This window comes from Mus caroli, unplaced genomic scaffold, assembly GCF_978045245.1.
Source record: "Mus caroli unplaced genomic scaffold, Mus_caroli_1 scaffold_10, whole genome shotgun sequence".
Classification (NCBI taxonomy): Eukaryota; Metazoa; Chordata; class Mammalia; order Rodentia; family Muridae; genus Mus; species Mus caroli.
In genome coordinates, this window is record NW_028227265.1 from 17,968,547 (window position 1) to 17,981,569 (window position 13,023).

The 13,023-nt window shown below is 45.6% G+C and overlaps 1 protein-coding gene across 8 annotated transcripts in view; it reads left to right on the forward strand.

Annotated features, from left to right (window-relative positions):
• Wdr59 (WD repeat domain 59) overlaps positions 1-13,023 on the forward strand; it is a 71,134-nt gene that overhangs the window by 24,512 nt on the left and 33,599 nt on the right. For 4 of the 8 annotated variants that reach the window (XM_085843564.1, XM_085843565.1, XM_085843567.1 and 1 more), the window contains exons 7-13: positions 399-487; positions 2,927-3,043; positions 4,442-4,519; positions 6,569-6,725; positions 9,518-9,597; positions 11,042-11,195; positions 11,287-11,411. In XM_085843564.1, coding sequence (XP_085699690.1) covers positions 399-487; positions 2,927-3,043; positions 4,442-4,519; positions 6,569-6,725; positions 9,518-9,597; positions 11,042-11,195; positions 11,287-11,411 — 800 coding nt within the window. The remainder of the gene's footprint in view (positions 1-398; positions 488-2,926; positions 3,044-4,441; positions 4,520-6,568; positions 6,726-9,517; positions 9,598-11,041; positions 11,196-11,286; positions 11,412-13,023) is intronic. The other 4 variants (XM_021170561.3, XM_029480627.2, XM_029480629.2 and 1 more) reach the window with 1 other exon arrangement.

Here is a 13,023-nt window from a genome sequence, read left to right on the forward strand (position 1 = left end):
CTGGAGCTGATTCTAGGGCTTGAGTTAGTGTTTCCCTAAGACGATATGTAGAAACAACAATGACAGAGTAGGGTGGGAGGGGTCAGAGTGAGTCAGATTCTTAGGACAACAGTGTTACTAACCTAACTATCCCCTCCTGCTCCCGTAAGAGGCTCCTCACCCCAATAGTGTGTGTCTCCCTTGGAGATGATTTCCTCGGAGGGGACTGTGTTGTTGCTCCTACGTGTGAACTCGCTTGTTTACAGCTTCTTCTTAATCTGTACCAGCAGAGCCAGTGCCCTCATAGAAGCTGGACGGGCTTCCTGGACCAGGGCTTGTTACCCAGCATCCCTGGACATGCCCCCCTGCCTCGCAGGCATCGAGGGCAGCCACTCTCCCCATGTTGTTTTCCTTTGCAGCTGGTGCCTCCCAGGTCAAATGGAATAAGAAGAACGCCAACTACCTTGCCACCAGTCACGATGGTGACGTACGGATATGGGACAAGCGAGTGAGTGACCTGTCCGTTGTGACTTTTCCCTGTAGTTGGTGTTTGGTTCTTCCCAGAGGGTGTGGAGAGGATGTTGTTGAGTCCCAGGACTCACCTGAACACATTGAAGAGTGGGCATGGCAAGATGTCACTGTAACCAGATGACATTTGCTTCTCATCCGAGTTGCTGTTGAAGGCGGGTGGAAAATAAGCCCTTGTGATCAGTGGTTGGTAAACATGCCTTGACCTAAGGCTGAGCCCAACTTTGCTGCTCCCTGTTAGGACATCAGGGAAGCCACTACAACGGCTTTCCTGTCTTTGTCCGTTTTCCTGTTTTGTTTCTTTGAGACACGGTCTCACTGTGTATCCCTGCCCGGCTTGGAGCTTACTTTGTAGACCAGGACTGTGTAGACCAGGCTGGCCTTGAACTCACAGCCACCTGCCTCTGCCCATAGAGTCCTGAGATTAAAGATTTGTGTTGCCATGGCCAGCATGCTACCCTCTCCTGTCCCCCTCCCTCTTGAGAATAGTCTGCTGCAGAGGTGCCTCTGTAGCAAAAGCACTGTCTACCCCTTCTTCCTTCATTCCGAGTCCACATGGCATCTCACAACCATGAACTCCAGTTCTAAGGGGTCTGATACTCTCCTGTGGCCTTCTTGGGCACTAGGCTTTCATGTAATACACTTACATGCAGGCAAGGCACCCTTGCACAGAAAATAAAAATAAATAAACTTTTCCAAGGAGAGGGAGAACCTTGAAGTCTCTCCTTCCACTTCTGCATCCTGAGTACGGGATTACAGTGTGCTGCCAGCACACCTGGCCTCAGAATCTTTGTCTTCAAAATCAAGATAATAATAGTGAGTATATCAGTGAGGTCAAGCCTTTAGGACCCAGTGCTTGTAGGGAATGACCTACTCGCCTCCTGTCTCTGCCCCTGTTTGCAAAGTGAAAGCTTTGGTTTGGGGCCTCTGCCATTTTCAGTCCTCCCAGCATAGATCTCTGAGGCAGGGGACTGATTATGCTTACCTCTTCCTTTGTGTATTTTGTCAGCCTCAGATAGCCTCATGTACCATGTACTAGTGAGCATGCAGAGCTTGCCGTATGCTTCCTGTGTATAATGGATGGTCAGTTGGGAGTCTGCTCTCTTGGCATTAGTAGAGTGTGGTGGGTGAGGCTTTCCCTGCACTGACCACCTGCTAGTCCATGGGGTAATGACAGGCGGGAGAGTCAGCTCCATACAGTCTAGGGTACAATCACTGTTCCATGCTTTGTGAAATTTGGGGCTACAGATACTCAGCCTTTGTAGAGAGGGCGTCTTCATGACTGTCCCAACCCAGCTGCCGATAGTAAAGTCCTGGCTGTACAGAGAACACTACACATTTTTGAAAGAAAAGAGGGAAATGAAGCAGAGCTTGGGGGCTTGGGAGTGGCTCATCCTGTCTGCTGGCGAAGGCTGTAGGACCTGCTGGGGTGCGCTGCGCAGTGTGTAGGCTGAAGTCTGCCTCCCAGGGCTCTCAGAGAAGGAGAGTCCAAAAATCTGGAATGGCCTAGCAATGTCTGGTTTTGTTTTCTCTATCTTTGGTCCAGTCTACCAGTAGCCATCTTTCTGCCTGCCTGCCTGCCTTCTTTCCTTCCTTCTTTGAATCTGGTTGGTTTTATTCAGTTTACCACACATTTCAGTGTAAGTAAATGTTCTTAAAAAGGTGGGTTTGGCTCACATGTCTGTAATCCTAGTACTTACATGTTGAGGGGAGGAGTATTGTGAGTTCACAATTTATTCAATTAAATTGCACCCTATTTATTGGCTCGAGAAGTTGCTTTTGGTATTCTAGAGTTCCACGTAACCCTGACATACATGTCTTTAGTGTCTGAAGCTTCAGTTGAATTAGAATAACTGCATTACAAAAGGAAAATTGTAGTGTTTCTTTTTAAACATTTTCAAATTATGTCAGGAGTGGGAGGGATGGGGGAGGGATGGGGGAGGGAGGGAGGGAGGGAGGGAGAGAGAGAGAGAGAGAGAGAGAGAGAGAGAGAGAGAGAGAGAGAGAGGTGAGTATGTGAGTATGTGTGTGCACGCGCATAGGGTGTTTTGGAGCTCTTAGTACTCAGTCACTAAAATACTCTTACCCCCATGGTTGAGGTTTGGTTTGTCACAGTCCCTCTTCTTGTGTCAGAAGGGGAACAGAAATGTCCTCTCTGAAAGGAAAAGAAATAGCCATTACCTGCATCTTCTATTAAAATCACACACTAGGCTGGAGCAGGTAGACATGTGGAAGGGTCTGGGTAAGTCTTCTGTTGTTGGGTTTATTTGCTATGAACAAAGAGAGCTTATGAAAGGTTGAGGCTTAACTGTCCTGAGATCGTTAGTGTCCCCTCAGTGCCCAGCACACCGTTCGTTTTGTGGTAGCCATTCAATAGAGTTCTTTCAAAGTCAACAAACACGATGTCATTGTGCTGCAGAAACCCAGTACAGCCGTGGAGTATCTAGCAGCCCACCTCTCCAAGATCCACGGCCTGGACTGGCACCCAGACAGTGAGCACATCTTTGCCACCTCCAGTCAAGATAACTCTGTCAAGGTGAGTGGTTCCCACTGGGGCCATTGGAGGAGCTTTGTGTGGCAGACGTTAGGGATGCGTGGTAGCATTTTGGAAGGAAACATGCAGTTTGCTGTATGCTCCATGTGCTTCATGAGTGCACGTGCTCCTTGGGGGCCTGAGTGTGTCAGCCCGGCTCTGCTGACCAGCAGATGCGATAGTGTAGCAGCGGACTGATCCTGAGTGTGTCAGCCCGGCTCTGCTGACCAGCAGATGCGATGGTGTAGCAGCAGACTGATGAGCCTCTGAATCTGTTCAGATTTCTTTCCCTCTCTGCAATTCAGAGGCAGAAAGCATTTAGGAAAGAAAAGTTTATCTGAAAAGGATTTGTAAGGAAGCCAGATGTACACACAGAGGTAAAGAGGCCCACACAAGGGTTAAAGCCACCAAGATTGTCCTTTATCTGTTCATGGTGGCAAGCCAGCAGTTCCTCATCAAATTATCATATCTGTAACAGTTATGTCCTCACACATCAGCATTGACAGGATAGAGCTTTGCTAGTCTCGAACTTAAGACCTGCTCAAGGTTTATGTTCAGGAGCCCTGTCAGTTTTGATTGATCTTAGAGACAGTGTTTCTTCTTGTTTTCTGTAGCTGTGGCATCAGGCTATGCACCCTTGATCAAAGCGGTGATGGGGTAGGGTCATCTCTGCTCCACCATCCTTCTGCAGTCAAGTCTCTATCCCTGCAGGTCAGCACTTGGCCACAGAAGTTGGCTTAGCAATTTTGTGACTTCATCATCATCAACATGTTTAATTGGATTTACATAGCTGTACTCTTTCTGGTACAGTTAGCTAAAATTGAGCCCAAGCCTTTCTATGTAATGGACTGAAAGTTCTCTCTGGAGGTTTGTAAATCCCCTGCATTGTGTTGGGAAGTGACATGTTTGTCTGTTTGTTCATTTGGGTTTCTGTCCCTAATCTCCCAAACTCAGGAAACAGGAACATACGCCAATCTGCATTTGGGAAAGAGATTAGTAGCATCCTGCAGTGTTTGTTGTAAAGATTGTGTAAGATTAAAGAGAAAAGTTTTAAATGTCTGTCTGATGGCCGTGAGTTGCCTAGTGTTAAATTGCTTTTAGTTGTAATGTAGGGTCAAACCCATCATTTTACCTTTTAGCTACAGTGGTTATTTGAGAGGCAGTTGCTCTGCCCTGTGTGTCCTGTTGAGGTCTAGAAATCCTCATGCGATGTTGACTAGTGTAGATGGAAGGGCTCTCTGTGTGTCTGACAGTACCGTGGTTATAGAGGAGGAACTGAAAACACACTATTGAAATATTTCTTTGGAGGATGAAAAGCAGTGAGCTTGAGGGCCATGCTTACTTCAGTTGCTGAGCTTTTAAAAATGGCATTTATTATTTCTCAAACTTTCTGTCTTGTAGTTCTGGGATTACCGCCAGCCTCGGAAATACCTCAATATTCTCCCTTGCCAGGTGCCTGTCTGGAAAGCCAGATACACGGTGAGTGAGCTGTTAAACCTCTTGTCTGGAGTGTACATTTTTCTGATTTCTTTGTGAGGGAGTTTCTCCTCTGTCTTGGTGTACAGTAGTGGCCTTAGGTGCTCAGCCTCCGGGGTGCTCGGTAGGTGCTCCACAGAGAAGCAGGCTTGTGTGGGTTCTTAGTCACCGAAGTAGCTCAGCAGGGTAGGATGGAGAAGAGGGGCCAGAGACGGACACTGCTGAGGTATAGGAGAAAGAACGCTGGTGTAGACTCAGAGGACCTGGTTTGGGGCCAGCTTAATGTTTTTGTAGCCTTGGAAAACATACTTCATTTTAAGTCGTAGTTTTTTTCAGTTGCAAAGTTGAAGAACACTTTTCACTCTGCCCTTTATATGTTTTAAAAGGATTTTGTGTTTATTTATCTCTGTGTGTGTACCATGCATGTCAGTGTCCATAGGCTAGAAGAGCGTGTTGGAGCCCCTGGAGCTGAGTTACATGCAGTTATGAATCTGCCAACATGGGTGCTGAGAGTGGAACTTGGGTTGTCTGGAAGGGCAACAACCATTCTTAACTGCTGAGCCATCATCCCGGCTCAAAGATTTTATTGTTATTTTTTCATATGTGTGTACATATAGCATGGGAGTGCAGGTACTCACAGAGGTTAGAAGAGGGCGTCATATCCCTTGGAGCTGGAGGCGTTTGTGGGTTGCCTGCAGTGGATGCTGGGAATGGAACTTGGGTTTTCTGGAAGAGCAGCATCTTAATTGCTGCTGTCTGTTCTGGCCCCCAACCTTTTATTATTGTGATAATATTTGCCATTCTAAAGTGGACAGTTTCATGGCATTTGGAATATCAATCTGCCTTCCATTGGTAATAATGTATATGAATGTCCTTTGTAAATCACAGAATGCTACAAGTAGCCGGTTATCCACCTCCAGCCATTTTCCATGGCACAGTGATAGCTGTGAGTCAGAGATAAGTGTATCTTCTCTAATGTCACTTTGAAAGCAAGCACCAGGATGAACAAAACAACATTTATGCATTAGGCTGTCACCCTGGGACATTGTGAAGCGAAGAAGATAATTGGACATTATGTTGTTTTGCATCTGGGATCACTTGCCAAGAAATGAGACACAGTTCTTAGGAGCTGACATCTCTGCATTCATGTTTGCTTTAAAAAATAAACAGGAAGGTTGGGGAGTGTTATGGGGAGGGGACGGAAAGATAAATAGATGTGCTCTTGTGTAACTATGTGTTTTTCCTTCAATAACAGTCGGGTTATAAACCAAACGGGCCCTCAGTTCCCCTGCAGACTGGGTTTTACTAAGTCAAACAGCAATCCTGGGGTAGTTAAGTTCTGCGTTGATTCCGTGTTGTTCGGAGGCAGTGAGAGGGTGATGCTTCCTGCGGACGGTGTTCTGCTGGCCCGTCTGCCTGCAGATTTTCCCAGCCAGCTTTGCATACTCACGGAGAGGAGCTAGGACATGGACCAGAAAGAACCATTTGCTTATGGTAGAATTTCCAGAGTTATCCAAGCATTTGGCTTAGTCTCATATTTCATTTGCTGTGTTCCATAGAGGCTGTATGTAATAGACATCATATGATATTTGACAAAATTTTCCCCAGATGAGTTTGAGCTTTCCATAATTTTTTTTTAAAGATAGGTTCTAAGCTGGGCAGTGGTGGCACACATTTAATCCTGGCACTCAGAAGGCAGAGGCAGGTGGATCTCTGAGTTCGAGGCCAGCCTGGTCTACAGAGTGAGTTTGAGGACAGCCAGGGCTACACAGAAAGACCCTGTCTTGTAAACTTAAAACAAAACAAGAAAAAGATAGGTTCTTCCTGTGTAGCCATGGCTATCCTGGCCTGTAATTTGAGATGTCGACCAGGCTAGCCTCAAAGGTGTGGCAATTCTCTTGCCTCTGCTTTCTCAGTGCTGGCATTACAGGTCTGAGCCACCATGCCTGGTGGCTATCATGTAGCTTATTTTAGTTAGGAACAATTCCAGCTTTGGTTTGGTTTTGGCTGATTCCACATGGAGTAAGTCCAGCTTCCCCTTCTTGGCTGCAGCCGTTCAGCAACGGGCTAGTGACCGTGATGGTTCCCCAGCTGCGGAGGGAGAACAGCCTGCTCCTGTGGAACGCGTCTGACTTGAACGCTCCAGTTCACACCTTTGTGGGGCACGATGATGTGGTGCTGGAGTTCCAGTGGAGGAGGCAGAAGGAAGGTGAGTGAGTGGGGAGGGCTGTGCTCTGATTTTCTCCTGAGCTCTGCTGGACATCTCTGCCAGTCATGTTGTCATAGTGAAGTAGCAGACCAGGGCTGGCTCTAGGGACTGGAATGGAAGGCAGGAAGGGAGGGCTGTGTTGAATTAGAGATGAATAAACAGAGTGTGCAACATTTTCCCTCTCCCTAGTTCTCTTCTCCAACTTCCATTGTATCTCTCTTGCTTGGAAGAGATCTGCTCCAGGAAGAAGTTGAGAGGTGTTTTTGTTGTTGTTGTTGTTGTTGTTGTTTTGTTTTTTGTTTTTTTGTTTGTTTTGTTTTTTGGGGTTTTTAAAAACCATTTCAAGGGCCAAAGACTTTAGAATCTTCCAGAGCCAAGCCATAACAATAGCAATTTAAAAAAAAAAGATTTATTTATTAATTTATTTTATGTATGTGTACGAGTACACTGTTGATGTCCTCAGACACACCAGAAGAGGGCATTGGATCCCATTACAGATGGTTGTGAGCCACTATGTGGTTGCTGGGAACTGAACTCAGGACCTCTGGAAGAGCAGTCAGTGAGTGCTCTTAACTGCTGAGCCATCTCTCCAGCCCACAATAGCAATTTTTACTGTGAGGGTTGCTGATGCCTTTAATCCCAGCACTCAGGAGACAGAAGCAGACCATGTCTGAGTTCAAGGCCAGCCTGGTCTACAGAGCCAGTTCCAGAACAGCCAGCGCTATACAGAGAAACCCTGTCTTGAAAGCAAACAAACAACAATCCTCCTCCCTGAAAAAACCCAAAACCTCATAAAACCTTAACAAACCAATAGCAGTTTTCCACCTACCCTCTTGTTCTCCTCCTTGCCTTCTTCTCTGTCTAGTCAGTCAGTCAGTCAGTCAGTCTGTCTATTGGTTCTGGAGATTAAACCTAGGACTTGCTGCTAAGGTATACCCCTGGCTTTCACTACCAATTTGTGAATCCCTAAAGCTGGTTTGAATTTGTATGTTTTTTTGAGCTTTCCACAAATTTAATTATTCTGAATGTATGCTTAAATTTGACCTTCTTCCCGACCTAATGTTGCTTTGGTATATTTTTACTACCATGTCTTCTTAGTCCGTTTTTGTTGGAGCGACCTTTGGCTTGGTCGTCACTGTGGGAATGGATCAGGATGTGGCAGCTAAGGGAAAAGGAAAGAACCAGTAGTCAGAGGGTTGGGTGTTGCTGAAGGATCACAGTGAAGAGAGAGAAAAACATGTAATTGAACAAAAAGGAAGATGTTTGGTCATTAGGAGAGAAATTCCAAAGCAGGCTGAGGCTAGAAGCCAGATACCTAGGTGGTATAAGGGAAGCAGCAGGAACTGCTGGCTACGCCCAGGACAAGGAGTAGAATGGAGAGTTGGTGAAGGCAGGAAGAGGATGTGTGAAGGAAGTCAGTGGTGAGAAGGACCCTTGGGAGTCTGTGGGAATGGCATGGAAGGTGCAGGGATTGGAGCTGAATTTACAGGACACTCAGGTCTACCCTGTCCTCAAAGCCCGTGCATGTGAGGACAGGTGTTGGATCAAAGCATTGATGCCCATGAACATGAGACTAGAGAATGGGGTTCAGCAGTGACTCAGAGAGGGTGAACTGAAATACTGGAGAAAATGCAGAGAAGGGACTGATGTGGGGACTCACCCTAGTCCAGAGCCCACTTACCCTGTTACTGAGTACAGAGCATGTTGTCTGTTGCCTTGGTTTCCCCATGTATGAAGTGAGGGAATTGAGTGAAATTTATTCTAAATTCTTTGTTGTATGAAGTTGGCCAGGAGGGAGATTGCAGATGCTCTGGAGTTACCTTAGTACCCTCATGCTTTATACGCTGTTTCACGGAGCACCCTAAATGAGTCATCCCTTTAGACCCAGTATCTAAAAAACACGATTCAGCTGATCAAGAGAGTTGAAAGGCTGAGTATTTACTTCATAAAGAGATGTGTCACTTTACCAAAAGAGAAAAAAACCAAAAACATTTTGAACAATGAGATCCCACGATGCATAGAACACAATTTATTTTTACACACCTACGAGCTCCTTGGGAGCACATTTGCAGAGGTCAAAGTTTAGGTGACACTAGGTCTTAGCGTCACTCCCTGTCTGTCAATTTGTCAATTATTATTTCACTTCATTTATGTTTCTGCTTTCTTGAGACTTCCCCAGGGAGTCCTAGCCTCTGCTGTTATATCTCCTGCTGCTTATCACCAGGATTTTATTGTATGTTTATCTGCTGGTCTCTTCCCACCATTGGAATGTGAGCTCTATAAAGCTAGATAATCTCATTTGTGCCACTGTTTGGGGCCTAGGCAGGTACCTGTCGGACTAAGGTGTGTAGTAACTATTTGTTGGTTATATGCACTGTGAATGAATCATACTCCACTGCTGTCTGTAACAAAATGGATGTCAAATCTGGATGATTTTTTTTAAAACACATTTTATTGATTTGTTGTGAATTTCACATCATCAGCCCCAGTCCCACTCATCTCCCTGTCTCCTCACCTTCTGCCCTTGCAACTTGGTGTCTAAAATAAAACACACACACAAACACAAAAACCAAACAAGGCATAGAAAACATCTCAGTATGGGAGCTATAGTGTGTCACAGTGTGTCCCAGAGTATACCCCTCTGTCCACACATCATCATTTACAAATGTTCATTACAGTCAGTCATTGGTCTGGTTCAAGTTCTGTGAGACCAACAATATTGACTCAGTGGATTTTTTGTTTTTGTTTTTTGTTTTTGTGTTTTTTTGTTGTTTGTTTTTTGTGATTTCTAGGATCCAAGGACTATCAACTGGTTACATGGTCCCGTGATCAGACCTTGAGAATGTGGCGAGTGGACTATCAAATGCAGAGGGTATGTATTCAGTGGTATTATAGAGTAATATTAAGTGGATGCACTAGAAATTTAACCAAAAGATACAAAAACTCAGAGAATGTTTGCTGACATTTAACATGTGCCTGTGGTGGTCTGGTGGCCTGTGCATGCCACACTGACTTGGAGGTCTTTCAGAACTAAAGTAGTCTTCGCTGTAAGGCTACAGACTCTATTTATGTCCCCTTTGCCCTAGTATTGCACACGACGGATACCACAGTGAGCACACGGCTTAGCCTTTCACTTGTCTCTCTTCCCCATGACTGGGGAGCCTGCCCTGTGCTCGTCAGCACCGCCTTCTCTGTGAAGCTCCCTCCAGTGCTTTCACATATGAGCATTTGTTGCTGACATCAATGGAAGTGGTACTTGTGTGCCACTCTGAACCGTCATGGGACAGTCCTGTTCTCATCCAGTGGCTGGATCACCTGACGGTGAGAAGCATGGCTCACTGGCACTTCATACCCCACAGCATTGAGAGCACCTTTCACACCAGCTCCCCCAGGGCTGATGGGAAATGCTGGGCGAAGATTACAGCACTGCTTAGTTTAAACTCACCTGAGCATTTTGGTCAAGTCTGCTACCTTATCACCTTTTAAATCTTTTTCTCCAGAACATACCATTTGGTCCAAATGCTTGGGCTTATGGTATTTGTGCTTGTGAGTTAGCTGAATAACTCCATTAAGACTTGGAATTTAAGTAGATTTTTTTTTTCCCTCAGCATTTTTACTCTGATCATGATGGAAAAAGACAATATGATAATAGAGTCAATTATCCTTTTTATTTAACCAAGGAATATTGATGATGGGTAAAACCTATTTGAGGGTACAAGTTCTTTTTTTTTTTTAAAGATTTATTTATTATATATGTATATATTTTTGGTGTTTTTTTGGTTTGTTTGTTTTTTTGGTTTTTCGAGACAGGGTTTCTCTGTATAGCTCTGGCTGTCCTGGAATTCACTTTGTAGACCAGGCTATCCTCAAACTCAGAAATCTGCCTGCATCTGTCTCCGAGTGCTGGGATTATATTTATTATATGTAGATACACTGTAGCTGTCTTCAGACACTCCAGGAGAGGACATCAGATCTCATTACAAATGGTTGTGAGCCACCATGTGGTTGCTGGGATTTGAACTCAGGACCTTCAGAAGAGCAGTCCGTGCTCTTAACCACTAAGCCATCTCCCCAGCTCGAGGGTGCCAGTTCTTGACTACTCTCTGTCCTTTATGATTCCCATTTTAAGGAAAGAACTCTTGAGTCAGACACAGTGACCATTTCTCTTACATCTCTAGCCCTACATCTTTATCCTTATGTTTTGGTTTTTTGGTTTTTGGTGTTGCTGTCAATCAAACGCAGGGTTTTGGGCACACTAGGAAAACACTTCAGCATTGAAGCCTACTCTCCACACCACCCTTTGCCCTCGCTTTCAGCTCTGTGCCAATGACATACTGGATGGTGTTGATGAGTTCATTGAGAGCATCTCTCTCCTGCCGGAACCAGAGAAGACCCCACATCCTCAAGACATAGATCACCAGCCCAGCTTAAGCCACGGAGAGGAAGATGGTAATGTAACTGATGTCCTAGGTGAGGGACCCCACTCTGCGTTCCAGAGTTACATAGCAGATACCCCAGAACTGACTAAAACATTTCCAATATTGCGGTTTTCTCCTGGTAGCCATAAAGGAAGACCCTCCCAGCAGTTTGCTGGAAGAGAAGAGATCAGACCAGCTAGGCCTCCCCCAGACTCTGCAACAGGAGTTCTCCTTGATCAACGTGCAGATCCGGAATGTCAATGTGGAGGTAAGGCCGAGTAATGCACTGAGTCTCTGTCAGTCAGAGCTGCCCAACACAGGCACTGAGAACTCTGGCCCTGTGGAAGAACAGGAAGCACACTTCACTGCTGAGCCATCTCTCTAGCTCCAGGCTTCATTTTTAACTCACAAGTTTCTGTAGAAATGGAAGTTTTAAAAACGTAGACATTTTTTGAAGCTCACGTACCATAGCATCTCCGTAGCACCCTTCTAGCCCCTTATTTTATGATGTTGGCTCAGGGAAGGCCTACTGATTGTCAAGAATACGGGGCAGGCTAATGGCAGAGCTGAGTTTGGCGCTGCATCTCCTGTCTCTCCATGCTATTATATGTTGCTCTTCCATCTCCCCTTTGTGAGCTAGTTTCCTCTTGTGTAAATTCAGAGTGAGAAGATGACCAAAGCCTCTTGCTCACTTAGTACTTGGAGCAGACCTGGATCAGCAGGTTGTTTTTCAGTGACGGAATCTAAGGAGAGTGAAGCCAGAAGATGAGACAATAAAGAAAACATTAACTTGGGATCAGGAGGTCTTAGGCTTATGTCTTAGGCTAAGCAAACTTACTAAGAAATACAGCATCTTACATATACAGTTTCCAGGGGAGACATGGATAAAGTCAGTAGAAACTGGCTGTCACACAATGGGACAAAGTCCACAAGATGCTAATCAAGCTGCTGTGTTGCACAAAGGGAGCCTGGTCTGCAATGTACTTGTGATACCACATGCTCAGCACAGTGGCCTTGGGACTGATAACTCCAGTCTCTTCAAGGGGAAAAGCCAAGTACCCAGGAACCAACACCTTAACTTGTTTGGTGCCCAGACAGCAGCCCCAGACTAAACCTTGCCAAGTCTGCTCCTGAGCAAGGACATAAAACTTGGTTCTTTTTGTTGTTTCAGCAGGGCCTCTGAAAGCCTTGGATTGGCCTGGCTCTCAATGTGGAACAGTGTGTGTGTGTGTGTGTGTTTAGGACTTCAAGATTCTTTGTTTCAGAGACCTGAGTATCACTCCAAGAAGGGCTTTGGGAGCTCAGGTATTTCACAATAGGAATGTGTATTTGTTGGTCTTTAAAGCTGTTTTGTAATGTAGAGTTACCACGCTTCACAGATGAAGAAATTGAGACACAAGGTACAAAATGACTTCAAAGGCCAGCAGCTGTTTGGTGGGAAGACATAATATTTGAATATTTAAATGTAGTTGTATAGTTGAGGTTTTTAGGTTTAGCTCTCTTCACTAACTTGACTTCAGTTGCTTTTTCTAGTTGGCCACAATGGAAATCAACAGACCTAAAGGCTACTTTAATGGCTTCTCTGTATCAGCTTAGCCTGCACTGCTGTTGTCCCAGTTGAGAGCAGTGGTGATCTGGTGAGAGCAGTGGTGGTCTGCTGAGAGCAGTGGTGGTCTGCTGAGAGCAGTGGTGGTCTGCTGAGAGCAGTGGTGGTCTGCTGGGAGCAGTGGTGGTCTGCTGAGAGCAGTGGTGGTCTGCTGAGCACAGTGGTGGTCTGCTGAGAGCAGTGGTGGTCTGCTGAGAGCAGTGGTGGTCTGCTGAGAGCAGTGGTGATCTGGTGAGAGCAGTGGTGGTCTGCTGAGAGCAGTGGTGGTCTGCTG